Here is a 17,365-nt window from a genome sequence, read left to right as displayed (position 1 = left end):
CTCCTCCCTCTCTGTGCTAATTTCTTTAATTATATCACAGTCCTTCTGCCTGATTTCCATACTGACGTCGTCCCTATCACTTGTGAACATCGACACAAAGTATTCATTTAGAACCCTACCTACGTCTTCTGGCCCCACACACAAATTACCACTATGGTCCTTAATGGGCTCTACTCTTTCACTAGTTATCCCCTTACTCTTAATGTATTTGTAAAATAACTTTGGATTTTTATTTATTCTACCTGCCAATGTTTTTTCATGCCCCTTTTTTGCTCTCCTAATTTCCTTTTTAAGTTTCCCCCCATTGTGTATTTGTGGTGGAGGGGGTGAATGTTTAAGACAGTGGATGCGGCACCATTCAGGCGAGGACTGATTATCTGTGAGTAAAGGTATAATTTAACAATTAGAATTTAGCTCATGAAAAATGGGCTACTAAATGATCACTCTTCCTGTTTAGCGATGTGACTCTTGTGGATTTTTTTTATCTTAAAATGCACTACTTTGCTTTCTTCCAGGCAAATTAAACCTGGTGGACTTGGCTGGGTCTGAGCGTGTTGGTAAATCAGGTGCAGAGGGACCCCGGCTGAGAGAAGCCCAGAATATTAACAAGTCCTTGTTGGCCCTTGGTGATGTCATCTGTGCACTGCGCTCCAAGCAACAGTATATTCCTTTCCGTAATTCCAAACTGACCTACTTGCTGCAAGACTCCCTCAGTGGGGACAGCAAAACTCTCATGATGGTCCAGGTGAGACTCCTCCCTCATTTTATCAAAGTGTTTCTAGGGGATGGACTTCCCGAAGCCCCAACTGTGGAGAGGTATCCCTGTGGATCAGATATCAGTGAGAAATGGGAAATGGGCATGGAGAAAAGATGTTGGCCTTTGCAGCTTTGGTGCATTTTGGTGGCTGGTGGCAAAGGGAATGAAGCCATGTAGGTAGAAAGAAGAGTTTGGGACAGCTCTGGCATGCTAGTTATTGTCAGAATTAGATACACTTGGAAGACACATGAGCTGAGCTCATACAGGTTAATTTTAAGAGAAGTCAGTAGTTGAAAAGCTTGGACAAAAACAGAATTACCTGGAAAAACTCAGCAGGTCTGGCAGCATCGGTGGAGAAGAAAAGAGTTGACGTTTCGAGTCCTCATGACCCTTCAACAGAACCCAGGGATCTGAGTTATGTGAAAATCTTGGGGAATCCTGGGCTCATCTGTCTAGAAAAGGAGGCATAATCTTCCCTTTCATTTCAAGATCCAATACTGTGACCACTTCCCTGCAGCAAACCATTTACACACCCAGTTCTGTTGAAGGGTCATGAGGACTCGAAACGTCAACTCTTTTCTTCTCCGCTGATGCTGCCAGACCTGCTGAGTTTTTCCAGGTAATTCTGTTTTTGTTTTGGATTTCCAGCATCCGCAGTTTTTTGTTTTTATCTCTGTTGAAAAGTTTGGCGTTGGTTCTGCTGGTAGATGATTGGCTCATGTTTGGTTTTAATGGTCATTGTTTTAGTATCTTGGGAAAACAGATGTAAAGTAGTGGAAGTATCCATAGCATTGCATAATTAACAAAGATTCGCAGACTGAATAACAGTCTAACAGAATAACACGATGTGAACATGATCGTAATCTTTACATCAGTTGATAGGATGGTCAGTCCTATACTAGGTGAGGGGCAGTGGGAGTAGGTTTATTGGGCTCCCATAACTCATGCAAGGTGGCAAGACAACCCAACCCACCTGAAGCAAGTATCCTGCTGGACATCAATGCAGAATTCAGAGACCTAGCTCTCCATGTGGAGTAGGTAGCATCACAAGAGAGCAGGAACTTCCCTTATCATTACTGTCATAAATATCTCTAGGTACCTCACATGGAATTATGTTGTGTAACTACCATTATGTGGGAAATTGCAGCAGCCATTGTGCCCACTGCAGTATCCTTTAATCACATAAATGAATGGCCAGTTTATCTGATTTTACTGGTTTTGGTTGAGGGATTAATGTCCAAGACACCAGGAGAATTTCCTAATCTTCGAGCAGTGCTGTGTTTTTCTTTAATGTTTGCCTGAACCACCAAAGCAGGTTTACCATCTTGTCCAAAAGTTGACTGTTCCAATAGCACTGCACTCCCTCAGTGCTGCACTGTGTGTTGGCCAATATTGCATTGAAGTTCTTCAGTGGGACTTGAACCTGTGGTCTTCTCCCTCAGATGAAAGTCCAGCAGAACCAAAAGAAAGAACAGGGTCACTAGAAGTTGATAAATGTGTGGATTTTCTATTGTAACAAGCTCTTCTCCAGCCTTTTTCTGATTTCCACAGGTGTCTCCGATGGAGAAGAACGTCAATGAGACAGTTTGCTCGCTCAAGTTTGCTCAGAGAGTGCGCTCGGTGGAACTGGGGGCCATGGTACGAAGGGCCGAAAGCCAGCACTATTCAAGCCGCCAAGACTATGAGGTGACAAACATTTCACTGCATAATGGTCTCCGGGAATAGGGTGTGTAAATGGTTTGCTGCAGGGAAGTGGTCACAGTATTGGATCTTGAAATGAAAGGGAAGATTATGCCTCCTTTTCTAGACAGATGAGCCCAGGAATCCCCAAGATTTTCGTATAACTCAGATCCCTGATACCAGTGAACAGCTGGTCATCTGCACTGATTCCAGCAGCTTCATATCTCCTTTGTGTCTCAGTGGCCAGACTTGACAGATATCGCCTGATCAGAGCACTGCATTGGATTGTGACCTCTAGTGACTTGTGTCCCACTGTTTTGGCTGTGCAGTTCAGCATTCTAATGACTTTGTTGATCATAGCTCTGAATTGCTTGGATGCCTACAACATCGTGTCTGCTAAAATTCCTAGATTTCTCTTGAATTCATCCACGGCTATTCCAGCACCATTTGTGGAGTTCACACATCATTCATTGTTCTTCGTTTGTGTAGCCGTTCAAATGTGAGCGCACTAAAATTACATCTCCCATCACAGTTTGACTGATCTGCATTGATATTCTGAATCTGTCATTGGCGTTAATAGGAAACTAGTGATTCCAACCCTGAGCCCAGGTGTGCACCTTTCTGTCCCTTTCTCTGACAGTCCTCTTACTGTTTTAGTACTGAATTTTATTTTAACTTGTCTGTTTCTGCTGCATTTTTCTGAAGTTGGTGTTGCGCTTCTGATCAACATTTTAGTATTTTTTTGCATTTTACCATCCACTTATTCTCCCAGCAGAATTAGGATATTCATTTTTATTTTCTTAATCTATTTTAGAGTCACATTTGTTTTAGTCTGCACTCCCAATTTCTGTCTATGTATTCATCCTGTCTGCTCAGCTTTATTCCTTTCAAGGTGTTGCACTTATCCTCTGCTGAAATGGCAAAGTGCCTTCAATTCATTTTCATTAGTTCTTTCAATTCTTTTAAAAAATACAGTTTCATGTTTGAAATATCTGAATCACAGGGTGTATTAAATGTGATCATTCTGTAGTTACTATCTTCCAAGATTCAATTTCCTGCATGGAAGATGGCAGGTCAAAATGAGCACTGCAACATGTAGTTTCCTTGACATACTGGGTCATGAAACAGCCATACATTACATTTATCAACTTCAGTGCCATGTAAAGAATTGGACAGTCTATCATGCAATATGCTAACAAGTTAGCAGTGATGCAGTCTGTCGCAGTGTATTGTTGTAGGACGGGGAGCTTATTGATTGCTAACAAATTCTGATAGGACTTTGGCTTGAGAGTATATCTCACATGGAGATAGGGTGCCTCAGACACAAACTGATGTGTGTATTTTCTTTCACAGTTAGAGTCCCCGTCTGCAGTCGCCCAACAAGGGCGGTTCAACATCAGCCATTCAGCAGGGAGCGCTGTTGGGAAAACCACAGCAGGGAAAAGAAGACTAGTGGCTTCAGGTATGGAAATCCTGCACCTTGGGGGGCAGGGGGTTGGATTAGTCAGGTTGCTTAGGTTCAGCCAATTTAATCCAGTATCATAGATGACATTTGGTGCTTCTCTTGGGTCCAGATGTTGGTCGGTTTCTAACTCTATGGAGGGGACATGGAGCTTTGCTTCATTCAGTGTGTCAGTACAAGGGAACTATGCTGCTGACCAGATCTGCTCTACCCCCAACCAGTTCCGAGTTCCTGAACCAACACTCAGCCATGTCTCCTACACGCTGGATAATCTCAGCCCGGCAGTCAGTCACCTCATGGAATCCTAGAAACTCCCAGGACATTTAAATGACTACTGGCCCCTCTTGTGTCATCTCCCCATAAACATGGGATTGGAATAGACCGTTTAATTCATGTTGTTTTGCTCCCTTACCATGCTATAGCTCCTCTCTAAGGAACAGGAGAAACAGATTCACTATAGAATAGAATCAGTTACATTAACAGCTGTCCATTCTATAAGTTCATTCTCTGAAAAGCATGAATGTGAATTACATTGGTTGTTTTTTAATGGAGTTATTAACTTTTGTAAATTACTAAAATTGATGCAGTATATCTCCAGCTATAAATTGTATCTATAACTACCCCACAAACCATGTAATCCAGTCTTTGTTGTCAGAGAGCTGCTCAGTTGACCTCAGTATGAGCCACATTGTAGTTCTGTGGGGTCCAACACACAAATTCTGATCTGTTATCCTGATTGAGAAGGATGAGTCCTATACATAAGTACTGGCTGATTAGTACTACAGGGTTAGATCAGAGGAAGAAAAGTTGATTGGAACAAGCTGCATATTGATGTTAAACCTCCATTTAATGAACCAAAAGTTTGGAAGTGTCAGCTCCCCATAGCTATCAATAGGGTCAACCTTTTCTAATCTTGCTGTCCAAAATTTCCGACCTTCCAGAGTTTCTTGCCGTGAAACGTCCCTGCGTGCTCTCTACCCAGCTATCATTTGCCCATTATAGTTCAAAAATAAAAGTATTTCAGGGAACAGGGGGAGAAATCTGACCCCTCCGCCCCCCACCCCTCCAGTTTTTCAAAAAAGAAACCCATGTTTGGACTTCTGGAGAGACATGGTACCTTCTTGGGGAGCCTCCAAATGGAATCTGAGGTTAGATTTGCCCAAGTATGCATGGCATACAACTGATAACACAAACTGTGGGTACTTTTGATACAAACCCATTCAAATCTTTTATAGGTAATATCTACAAACAGCACAGCTGCCATAACAATGAACAGTGGTTGAATCTGATGTCTGTGCAGGCTTTACTGCCATTGGTGTCTTGCCTTGCTTGCTATCCTGGCATGGGATATCCAGTCTCTCTGGGTTAATTTTTTTTGTGAAGACACAGCTGTATAACTTTTACATGGTATAGCAGTCACTATCTTACATGACTGTGGCACTGCCTCTGCCTGCTAGCAAAGGCTCATTGATATGGGATCAAAATCTTGGAGCTCCCTAGCGAAAAGCACTGTGGGACCCACATGACTTGTGCTTCTCAAGGACAAAAGATGACCAGTAAATAGTGGCCCTACCAGCGATGTCCACATCTAAAATCATTTTTAAAAAAAACTCCCAAGACTTTCACATAGCTGAGCAGACTTCACATCAGTTTCTTGAGTTAGGTGACAGTAACACGGAATTTAAAAATTCTTGAAGCAAGTGGGACATCCAGTGCAGGAAGCTGGATTTGCCAACACAGTCAGTTCCAACGTCATCTCAATCTGTATGGCACTGATATACGATTATGTTCTCAAATTTCGTATTTTAGAGTTGCTGTACTGTTACTGTCCCTCAAAACAAAGAGCTCCTCCCTCTACACCTGGCCAGGTTCTCCTTTGTGTAGCACAGCACCATAATTGCACCCCATCCTATGGTATCCAAACTCTCAGTTCCATGGAGAGGATACTGGAACTGACCTCTATTTTGCTAAATCCACCTTCCCTTGCTGATAACACACTTGTTTCTGGGGCCTTTCGATCTGCAAGGGAAGCAAATTGGCACCCAAGAATTGTTGTAAAAGTATTTGTCTCTTGTGCAAAGCCATGATAGAACCCCATGGTTAGGGTATTTTCTTTTATTTACTTGTAAGTGTTAAGCCTTGGCAAACTACATTTCTAAGTTTTGTTTAATTTTTAAATGTCAAGCTTTGCTAAATTGCATATTATGTCTATTGGATGTGATTCAGTTCATCTATGCACATTTGCCCTGTAGGTGAAGTAAACCATCGACATGGCCCAGCTGCACTGCCTGCACTCTGAGGCTACCTGGAATAGTGGAAGATTGGGGAGTAGTGGCCTATCCCAGTGTACAAAGTTCAGCACTTCAACACAATCCAGTCATAGATTATAAGCCAATGTCTGTACATTTATATACAGCCTGTTTTAAAAAGTTGACAGAGTAGAGCTCATTACTTATTTTTTATATATGTATAAACAGATTTTTATATTGTCTACTTTTTTTAACCCATCATTTGATATCCAAAGGTTAATGTTCAATGAGCTCCAGTACAAATACCTTGTCCTTTTTTTATTTTCTGTTAAGACCTGTTCACTGACTTTCACCTTTTGCACTGCAAACTGTGGCAGTTTGCTGTCACTATGGGTTCAGTCAGTATATATACAATTGGAGGTTACACTAAGGCGGAGCAAAGTACATACAGTTATATAGAAAAATCAGGGAGACTGACTTAACACTTAGGCAACATTGTGCCTGGGGAGCAGTGTCCCTCTTTTAGAAACTTTGGTGCCTTTCTCTTTCCCCTCCTCTTCCTCTCTCCACCTCCATCTCAATGGCACATGGGAAAGGTGATTCTGACTGATTTAGCAGCTGGGAGAGAATAATCCAGAATGTCTGCTGTTTTGCAAGGAACTGGGGAATAACCAGAGAAGGGTTGCCATCCTCTGAAGAGAGGTGAGGAAAAGTAGGAAGTTGGGGGGATGGTGAGACTTGCCATCAAAATATCAACTTAAAGCTTGGAAATTCATAACTCTTTTTCCATTACCTTGTGTTTTAATGAAGGTTTACATTTAAACTAAGGTTAGTTTGACCCTGTAAACCAGCTGCCTCTCCCTTGGCAAGCTATATTTATTTAAAAATGAACAAGCAAAAGTCTGAAACCAAAGGCAATTTGACTTTTTACTGTAACTTGCTGCTTTACTGTTCCGCAAAGCCCATCCAACCCCCTACCTAGCTTAAAAAAAACTGCTCCCCTTTGTGTACTACACCTCATCCTATAGAATCAAAACTCAGTGCCACACTGACTGAGGACACTGGTACTGACCTCTTTCTTGCCAAATCCATTTTTCCTCTCTGCACCCCACTTCAGGGATATTTAAAATCTGTGCAAGAACCTAATGTTACCTAATTTGAGCTGCTGTAAGAGTATTTGTCTTGATGTAAAGTCAATCTGATAACTGACTTGTCTCTGAAGTTCAGAGTGCTTTTAAGTTTAATGTATATAATTATTCCAACCTGCATTTTTCAGAAGGAAGGAGAATTTGCTGTCTAAGGCAGCTTGTTCCCCCTGTTATGCTTAGCATGCAATGTCGTTTTCCCAGTTAGTCTTTACTGTTCCTTCTAGTTGTTAGCATTTTGGGTTCTGGGGATAAAACCCAGCTCATATTCCAACCCAATGTGGTTGGAGGTAAGGAAGCCCAGAACTAGCGACAGCACCTCTTGGAGAAAACTTCCAGCAATGAATGTTTTATAATGCTCAGGGCGACTGCTCAGAAATTTAGTGTTGACATTCTGGTTTCTCTCAATGCCAGTTTGGTCCTTTGCAGTATTCTGAGAATCCTGATCATTACTCAGTGTAATGTCAAAAGTTTCAATATATGTTGCTGCCTATTCAATTTCAAATAAAGTCCAGTTTTTTAAGAAATCCAGATGTTAGTGATTATATAACTTGGTATGTGCTTGTCTAGTGTAGCATAAAGGTGATCTCCAGCCACACTTGCATCAGTCAAGAATAGTGTGTACTTGGGGAATGAAATTGAGAGGCTCAAGCATAGGCCTTTCAAATATTTTCAAATCAGTTTATTATTGAAGACTTAACATATGTACATAGAAACATTTCCAAAATCATAGCATCAATATATAGTGAGGACATTGATGAACAATCTAAACTTAATGTACAATAGTACAGAATTGACTCCTGACATGGAATGTAAAGCATACTGCTTATTCTCAGCAACACAGGACAGGTTCAAATCAATCATAATGCACAGTTGAAACTCCAAACAAAAAGGGCTTGATGCATCTTTAGCAGCAATCAAGTATTCACATAGAAGGCTTGTAGGTTAAATATTACAGTAGAGCTAATTTAAAGTGACTACCTGGTTAGGAAGCCACAACAGTAACTTGCCTGCTCCACTGGTATTAGATGAAGGGCTCCTAGACAATCAGCCCAAAACAAAGTTTGACAGGATCATTTTACCAGGTCACAACATAATGGCAAGCTCCTCCCAGGAAACCAGTTCTGGAGGCAAGATTTCCATCCAATTTACTTGTGTGAAAGCAAAAACAGGTATGACTTGGGGGGATTATTTGTCAAGTTAAAGTTGGGGAGAATGGGAAAAAGTTCTCAAATTAGAAAGAAATGCAATAAAAAGGCATCCATTCACCAGTAATGATCTCAGCCTTGAAGCAAAGAAGTTAAAAATCTAGGAGAGATGTAAAATGACTAATCCTTGGAGTAAACAGAACTCTCAGCAATTTCAAAACAGTTTGCCCTGTACTGCTTGAGCAGATTGAAATTACCTGTGTCATTCCAGAAGTGTAGACAGGTAGAACTGAAAGAGTTAATCTGACATCACATTGCAGGAAACCACAATGGATCATTCACCAGAAGCTAAGTAACTTCAGTACCTTAGTAACAGCCAGTGAGCTACTGCACTGAGTTCCAATGAATCACAAAGGACCAAAGTCAGTAGTCCTGTTTCATGCTCAATACAGTAGGAAACAGCAGTAAAGTTACTTGAGGCTAAAGTATCCCAAAAGCATGTCAGTTACAGATAAAAGCCCATATCATCAATGGATCTCACCATTTACCTGCAGACCAGGCTAGAATGACCATCAGCAGGGACATGCACAACACAATGGCTTCACATAGCCAGCGTTGTCCTATGAAATGCTGATAAATTAAGGTCAGAGGTTTGAATTCACTCCAACCTTCAATGGAAAACAAAGTAACTTACGTTAATGCAAAACATCACTAGAACCTCTATCCCTGGCAACACCACACTGTTGATTAACAGGGATGGACTTAAAACCAACAAGATGCAAGTAAATTAAGGAATCATCAGCAGTTTCCCCAAGTGTCTCAAATACTGAAAATGAGAAACTTTGTTCTCCACAGCATTACAAAAAAATTAACTCCAGGCGCTCCTTGGCTAACTCATGTTCAAAATTTTTAATTGCAGTAAACTTGAAAAGCAAAATCCGTTTGAAGAGAATTTGGGCTTTGCATCATTTGTTGGCAGTGTCTGCAACAGGATGTCAATTCCTCAAATAGGGAGGGGGACCTCAGAGTCCCCAGAGGGAGGTTTCAATAACAAGACTACAGGGAACATGGTCATTCAAAAGCTGCCATGAGAAGCTGAAGTTCACGAAAGGCACTACCTTGACGGCCAGGCAGTCCCGCTTTACTCTGAAGAATCGGGAGCAGATTTTTTAACTGCTTGTAACAGAGCTTACATTTCTGGTGCCTGAGAAAAGAAGGGAAAAATAAGTCAAAGTCACAGGAGCACCAGGAGATTTAAAGATAAACGAGAACTTGCACTCTGTTTTTATTTCAGTTTTATCCCATTTTCCCATTTGTCTAAGTCCTGGAAAATACTCACCAGATCTGCAGTATTCTTAAGAGTCACATTGGACTCAAAACATTAACTCTACTTCTGTCTCCACAGATGCTGCCAGACTTGCTAAGTATTTCCGGCACCTGCAGTATTTTGCTTTTATTGCTCCTTTGTCTGACAGATTAGTCTCCTCTCCCCATTTTTGTGAAGAAATTACAATTGAACAAATCCCAAAAATGTAACCAATTATCGTAACTATGCCATTTTGACCCTTTATCTAAGAAAGTGAGATCTTATTAATTTCCTTTGAATCTGGCAAATCACTGAAAAATTCTACTAATTTACTAAGCACTAGCCAAAGTAGTTAAAGCAGGTCCAGCGTGTGAACAACGCTTGTTGTTACTAGTGTGCAAATCAGCAAGCAATTTGTGATGAGGAACAGATAACTGTGACAGTTGCTGGACAATTTGCACGCCCTGCCATTAGCTTCATGAAAACATCTACCTCTTAACCTCCCAATGAATTTCATGAAGTTGCTGTATTTGCATATTAGCTCTGTATTAAATTGCCATAAAAAACATTGCTGAGAATAGAAGCAAATTTACACAGGTGTTAAATGTCTGACTTCTCTACAACAAATTGTTACTGCATCAAGAATCCATAAATTATTTTAAAAAGGGAATTCAACAGTTGCCTGTAAAAGAGGAACATTAATGGTTATAGAGAGTGAAAAGAGTGGGATCAGGTTAGGCAGTTCATGGAGAAAATATTGCTATCAAGTCTGTGCAACTGTAAGATATTCTATGGCTACATGAATAGCAATTTCAAGAATATTTGCACGCAAACAGTGTGAGAATGGAACACCCAGCTCTAAAGAGAGGTGACATGGGGAAATCTAATAGTCCAAGTCCAGTAGAGAAGGCAATTGATGTTAAATCGATTGAGGTGTTTGAAAATAGATAGAAGAATACTGCTCATGACATATTAAGGGGTTTGGAGAAAAGGCAGTGAATTGGGACTGTGCCATGTCAACAAAATAGTGGAGCAAGCTCAGTATAATGATTTGACCAATTCTGTTCCCTTTTCTAACCAATTTGGACTGATGGTTTAGCACAACGCATGGACTGCTTAATGAGATGTAAGAAGAGGGTGGACCTATTTATTCCCAAATGAATTAGGCAAACAAAGCAAAAAATTCACTCCGAGTACCACACAAATGGTATGAACGAAGATACTCGAACAAAATGGCTGCACACAAATAGTTTTTGGCAAGTTTAGCATTATCTATACTACACATAGCAGTCACTGACCTTTCTTCCCGTGTTATGTCCACCCCAATCGAGGGTGGTGTAACCAGATTGTCTGCCATTAAGGGTCCAAATCGCTGCAGGATCAACTTAAGGGAAGTACAACCAGTCTGCACGTAGCTACAGGGAGAGAAAAGTGATCAGAGCTCATAATACAAATTAAGCAATGGAAGGCCAATTCATTTACTTGATCTTCGGGGAGCTAAGCTTTTTCATTAAATGAAAAAATACATGCATGGAATTTGTTTATGCTTTTCAAGGGAAGGAATACCTGTACTCAGAAATGGAATACTACCATGCACTTGGTGTCAGTATCATGCACTTCAGATCAGCTATAGTAAAGCTTGGACAGAATACTGGGGCTATTTCATTCTACATCTATTAACATTCATCACACTGAATCTTGGATGAGCAGCCCTACCCAAAAACATCCTGCAACTTCTCAGCATAAGAATCATCAGTTTAATGCCAGTTATGGATTGTTGTTTGTGATGAGCCATTCACTTCACAAGAGGAATTTAAGGGAAGATTTTCAATTCAAATCACCAGATTGTAACTGTTGGAAATCCCTGGAGACAGTGTGGCTCACATTAGTCCTAAACAAGGTGTAGAATTCATTTACTGAAACAGGTGAGTTGGGAAATAGACAATCTCACCTTTAAAATACCCAACCCAATGTCTGAGTTTTTAAGTTCCAACAGTGAAATTGAATATGTAACCTGAACTTTCCAAATGGGATATAACACATTCTTGTTTTCTTCCCATCTAACTCCATCGGCTAGGAAACAAATGCTCAAATTTGGTTTCTAACTGACAGTGAAATGTTGCCTAGTTGGTCTACTGACAAGTTGTTGAGAAACAGTCTGGTTTCTACAAACGCTCATTCATACTCTTACCACCACTATAGTTAAGAACATCAAGACTCAGTGATCATTTGGACGCAACAGTTTCCAGTAACAACATACACTTTGCCATAAAGTCTCCCTGTATTTTTGTTCAACTGAAATAAATTCTCTCCAGTGCTGAGTGGAGGGAAATCAGTAGCTAACTTCAACACCATATATAATGCACAAGTGAAAAAGGCTACACTACTTTGGTTATTGGGTGGGGTCTTTACCATTTCAAATTTGAGAAGCATGCATGATGTTCACCAACACAAAAATGAACCACCACTCTGATTCCCACAACACAACACTCCAGGCCCCACTAACACAGGAACAATGAACAAAATGACTGCTGACCTCTCATACTTGCTCTGCAACAGTTTGTCAATCTGTGGAATGATCGAAGGGCACAGGTCCAGTTTCCACAAGGCTCTGAAACAGAAGATACATAATCAGTAACTGCTGGGGGGAGATCTAGCAGATACATTAGTATTAGTATCAATTAATCTTTTACACACTGACAACAAAGTGCCATTTCATTTAATAAAATTCAGTTAGCAATCTTAAACTAGAAGAAAAGTCATCTCCTCCCAAATTCTACCATTTGTATCAATGTTAAAGGATAACCCACTGCAGCTACTCTGATTCCCTTCTCAAGTTTCTCAGAAAGGTTCTGCTGGGTTCTGAAAAAGAGGGGCCAGGGAAAAATGCAGGACAAGGCACATGAAAACAACTCATCTTTGGGGGCTGTAGTTGGGTCTTGAACAGTAATGCGAATTGGACAAGATCAATTTCTCACATTTCTTTCTCTCTACTCAACCTGGAGGATTTTATTTCCTTACTTAAACTTTTTAAACAAATCTGGCACAATCTAGTATAAGTCAGTCCTGAATACACAAGCCATCTTGCCTTATGCAGCCTCTGCGACTCACAAATGGCAAAAGACTGAGCTTTTCACACAAAGTGGAGTATAAGGCCTGTAGTTTCTGAAATTTACCAGATAGGAGAAAGGAATGGATTTCAGGCTGTTAGTACTAGAAACAGATGGTATGGCATTAGCTGCAAATTAAACTTTACAGCCAATAAAGCAATTGGTGCTGATGACAGGAGAGAAAGAATTAAAAAGACAGTCAGGGAGGCTCTTCTATGAGGTGGAAGGATCATGTTACTCCAGCATGAATGCCTCCATCTTTTTTGCTGCACTTAGAGGCAAGTGAAGTGCCAGTCAGAGAAGTGAAAATACTAATTAGCAGGATTGGACAGTGGTTGGTGAATTGTGAAGTTACAAGGTGGTTGGATCCAACAGTAATCAATAAATAAATCAAGTAGCAAAGTGAAGCAGCAATCTACCACTAATGGACTAACAGGGCATTCAGTCCCTCAAGTCTGCTCTGCCATTCAATTAAATCATGGTTGATCTGTACCTCAAACATATCCCTCGATACCTTACCTAACAAAAATCTACAAAATGCTGCCTTGATAGCTCCAGCTGTCCCAGCACCTACAGTCCTTTGGAGGCACAGAATTCCAGATTTCTACTATTCCTTGTCTTAAAAACGTACTTTCCAATTTTACTTCTGAATGGCTTAGCTCTAATTTTAAGATTATGTCACCTCTTTCTTAATAGTCGCCTATCAAATAATGTGAAGTTCTTGTGGCACAGTAGTAACATCCCTATAAAAGCCAGAAACTCCATATTCGATTCTCGTTCCAAGACTTGATGGCCAGAGAAGGTGCATTCATAACGTAGCCAAACATGTTAAGCATCAACCTGCAAATCCTTCCAATATGCCAATGGTAAACCATAAGAGTGGGAGAGTCTGCTGGTCAGCCATGCTTGATGTGGAGTGGTACCCCTCAAGCCAAAGCATCTAGCTTCAAGCTAGTGACCTGATCCAGGAAAAATAAGCTACAGAAAACAGACACAGGAAAATGCTTTGTCTGTTTCTTGTGTCTCTAGATGTGGGTAATCTTCTAAGTTAATCCTAACATTTTAAGCAAGGTGAGATCATTAAAGATTTATAGGTTGCATTTTTACCCCCCTCAACAGATTCAAGGACTGGGTAGCCTTTTAACAAGTACATACGGTTTGAGATTAATAATGTTCAAGATGTCCACAATGACCGCCAAGTCATTCATGGTCACTGCTGAGTCTATGGAGGTCTGCAATGAAGAAATTGGTGTTAGAATGTGCATTTGAACCTAGAACGTGTAGTTCTTCAGAAAACATCATGCCAGCAAGAACAACACTGTCAGCAGGAGGTTTAGATAAAAGTGGCCTTGCTTTGGCTGAAGCAGAAAGCGGCTGTGTAATGGGCATTACGAATTCTTCTGCCAAATAGATGTCAGTTTTAACCAGCCAAATTTCAGCACTAAAATTAGACAGGATGAATTATAAGACAACCTTTTAAAACAACAGGAAAGGAAGCTGTGCCACCTTTCAGACTTTTGCATCTTGTGCCAAAAAGTGGAGAGGGGGAGTTACAAAAGTATTAGGAATATGATAGTTGTATAGGGACAAATTCCTTTTAGAATTTCTGACTTGCAAATCCATGAAGCAAATAAACCAAGTCTTTAAAGGTATCCACAGGAGTGAAACAAGTAATGATAACTTAGAGAAAGCCAGGAGTTTTTTCACACATGGCTCCCTGTGGGGACTGCAAGTAGTGGACTCCCACTGTGCCTTTTCATAGAATGGTCACAGCACAGGAGGCAGCCATTTGGCCCACTGCACCTGTGCTAGCTCTCTGCAAGAGCAATTCAGCTAGTTCCATACCCATGCCTTTTCCCTGTAGCCTTGCAATATTTTTCTCTTCAGATAACAGCTCCCTTTTGAATGCCATAAATGAATCTGCCTCCACCACATTCTCAGGCTGTGCATTCCAGATCCAAAGCACTCGCTAACCATAAAAAATATTTTCCTCATGCCACCTTCGGTTCTTTTGCCATCCACCTTAAGTCATTGTCCCCCAGTTCTCCATCCGTCATTGGGAACAGTTTGTCCCCATCTTCTCTATCCTGACCCCACATGATTTTGAGCACCTCTATCAAATCTCCTCTCAACTTTTTTTTAAAAAAGAGAACACCACTAGCTTCTCCAATCTATCTATCCACGTAACTGAAGTGCCTCATTCTGGAATAATTCTTGTAAATCTTTCCTGCACCCTCTCTCAAGCTTTCAGGTCCTTCCTAAAGTGCGGTGTCCAGAACTGGACAATACCACAGTTAGGGCTGAACCATTGTTTTATAAGGGTTCATTGCTTTCATTCTCTATGCCTCTATTTATAAAGCATAGAATCCCCTAATGCCTTAACTGCTTTTTCAACTTGTCCTGCCACCTTCAGCAATTTGTGCACATAATCTCCAGACCCCTTTGCACCTCTGCCACTTTAGAGCTGCATCCTTAATTTTATATTGCCTCTCCTACTTCCTCCTACCAAAATATATCACTTGACATCTCCACATTAAATATCATCTGCCACTAATCCACCCATTCTACCAACTCATCTTTGCCCTCCTGAAGGTTATCACTAACTCTCTCACAATTCACAATACTATGTTTTATCCTGTACAGCTATGTTAAGGTCTTTAATATAGATCAAGAAAAGCTGTGATTCTCATACTGACCCCCTGGGAAACCCCACTATATACCTTCCCCAGTCCGAATAACAACCATTGACCACTACGGTTTCCAGTGACTCAGCTAACTGCGTACGCATGCAGCTACTGCCCTTTTATTCCATCAGCTCTAACTTTGCTGCCAAGCCTGCTACACGGCACTTTATCAAGTGTATATGTTTACCAATTCTCTTACCAGAGAATGAATCCAAATCTGTTCTAGAAACTAATAGGTAGAATATCATTTCACCCCTACCTCTTGCGCTTCATCAAAGATACTACCCAAAGTCCTTTACAAGTTTCAATGACTGAGACTTACTATATTGCGTAAGTCATCACATCATTGTGGGAATATTTTGCATTTATTCTATGCCTTAATTCACAGTAACAATCCCAATGGCAAAAAAACACAACTGCACAAGGCTATCATGCTGTAATCAAGTATACTATTTTAGGGCTAGTGTATTTCTTTTCTCCGCAAAGTAACTCTTTCTGCCATCAAGGGTGTGTTAATTTTTGGAATCAGATTAATAATCACAATTATATTGTGTTTTTTTTTAAGTCTCTGCCAAGAAGAATAATATAGATTTTGTTCAGATCAAATAAACTGCAATTCAGGGAGGGTCAGAAGTCAATGTTTGCAGCATATTAAAAAGTACAGTTGCAAATATCCAAAGAAACAGTTCAAATAAACAAAAATATCTGGTGAAATGTGAAGTAAAGAAAGGTGATTGACACATGCCCCATATATAGTTTTTTTGTTTTTATTAGAAAACTGAGTGTTGATCGTTGACCACTGCACCAATAAGTAATCCCATCAAACTGGGGAAGGGTATGGGGTGAAAAAGAAGGAACTGATTTTTTATTCCTCCAGCGTGTACACTCATTATTACTCCACTGTTAAAGAGTAGATGTGTTACTACATGTTAAGAATCACTGCACTGACCTTGACGTCTCCAGTGGTCCATACAGCCCTCACAGTGTCTAGATTCTTGAAGCGACTTGTTAATACCACGCACATGGTGTCATGTCCTTTCCGGATTTGGCTCACAGCATCTTCGTCACTCAAATCTGCCAACTTATTATTCTGAGGCTGGAGAAATATGAAATAAATCAAAGCAAGTTAATGCAATTGAAAAGACACTTGGCTTGCCTTGCCTAATTGACAGAAACCTCTGCTGCAGACTTCCCCATTCATAATTTAGGGCAACTAGATAAGAAAATTATCAATCCTTGAGCGCGCAGGAGAAAAATAACTAAGATAGCACTTTTAAAATTTTGCATTCTTCAGTCAGTGACCCTTACCCCCGAGCTATTACTCAGGTTGGTAGCTTCCTTCCTTAAATGCAATATAAATAAGAAGTTTCAAATTGTTCAAAGCTCTTAAACTTTAAGAATACTTTATCTGTCAGCACCAAAATACTTGGATTGGACCTTCCTTTATGATAGGATATGATTTTGAAAACAAAAATCTACTTACTGGGGTCTCCATCACCATTTGTTATTCTTCACCCACCAAAGGTTTTAACCCAGATGGAGTCTTACAGTTGATCCCACAATTATATTCAGAACCAAATTAACCAACATGCAGATGCTGCCTTAGTGTACCGATTCAAAATGTAAGGGTGCATGTTTTAAGTGTATAGATTCATACACTAAGATTGCAAGCTACCTTTAAAGTACAGGTCCAAACAGCAAGGATGGGCAAAACCAGTTGAACGGAATTCTGGCCTCATTTGACCTCCACTACAGATTACAAACAAGTTATTGGATATTAATCACAGTAGGAGCTTTGGTTTATTTCCCACCCCCAGCCCATTA

At 40.5% G+C, this 17,365-nt stretch overlaps 2 protein-coding genes across 9 annotated transcripts in view; one reads left to right on the top strand and one right to left on the bottom strand.

The window, feature by feature from the left end:
- The window catches only part of kifc3 (kinesin family member C3), a 54,649-nt gene extending 46,829 nt beyond the window's left edge, over positions 1 to 7,820 (top strand). For all 6 annotated transcript variants that reach the window (XM_041192242.1, XM_041192245.1, XM_041192243.1 and 3 more), the window contains 4 exons: positions 516 to 745; positions 2,309 to 2,443; positions 3,791 to 3,899; positions 6,152 to 7,820. In XM_041192242.1, coding sequence (XP_041048176.1) covers positions 516 to 745; positions 2,309 to 2,443; positions 3,791 to 3,899; positions 6,152 to 6,198 — 521 coding nt within the window. In that variant the 3' untranslated portion in view covers positions 6,199 to 7,820. The remainder of the gene's footprint in view (positions 1 to 515; positions 746 to 2,308; positions 2,444 to 3,790; positions 3,900 to 6,151) is intronic.
- Positions 7,821 to 7,960: 140 nt separating this feature from the next.
- katnb1 (katanin p80 (WD repeat containing) subunit B 1) overlaps positions 7,961 to 17,365 on the bottom strand; it is a 36,956-nt gene continuing 27,551 nt past the window's right edge. For all 3 annotated transcript variants that reach the window (XM_041191841.1, XM_041191842.1, XM_041191843.1), the window contains 5 exons: positions 16,491 to 16,637; positions 14,013 to 14,089; positions 12,284 to 12,358; positions 11,046 to 11,162; positions 7,961 to 9,645 (listed from right to left, as the gene is read on the bottom strand). In XM_041191841.1, coding sequence (XP_041047775.1) covers positions 9,513 to 9,645; positions 11,046 to 11,162; positions 12,284 to 12,358; positions 14,013 to 14,089; positions 16,491 to 16,637 — 549 coding nt within the window. In that variant the 3' untranslated portion in view covers positions 7,961 to 9,512. The remainder of the gene's footprint in view (positions 9,646 to 11,045; positions 11,163 to 12,283; positions 12,359 to 14,012; positions 14,090 to 16,490; positions 16,638 to 17,365) is intronic.

The sequence above is a fragment of the Carcharodon carcharias genome, chromosome 7, assembly GCF_017639515.1.
Source record: "Carcharodon carcharias isolate sCarCar2 chromosome 7, sCarCar2.pri, whole genome shotgun sequence".
Classification (NCBI taxonomy): domain Eukaryota; kingdom Metazoa; phylum Chordata; class Chondrichthyes; order Lamniformes; family Lamnidae; genus Carcharodon; species Carcharodon carcharias.
This window is presented reverse-complemented; position numbering and strand designations above follow the sequence as displayed.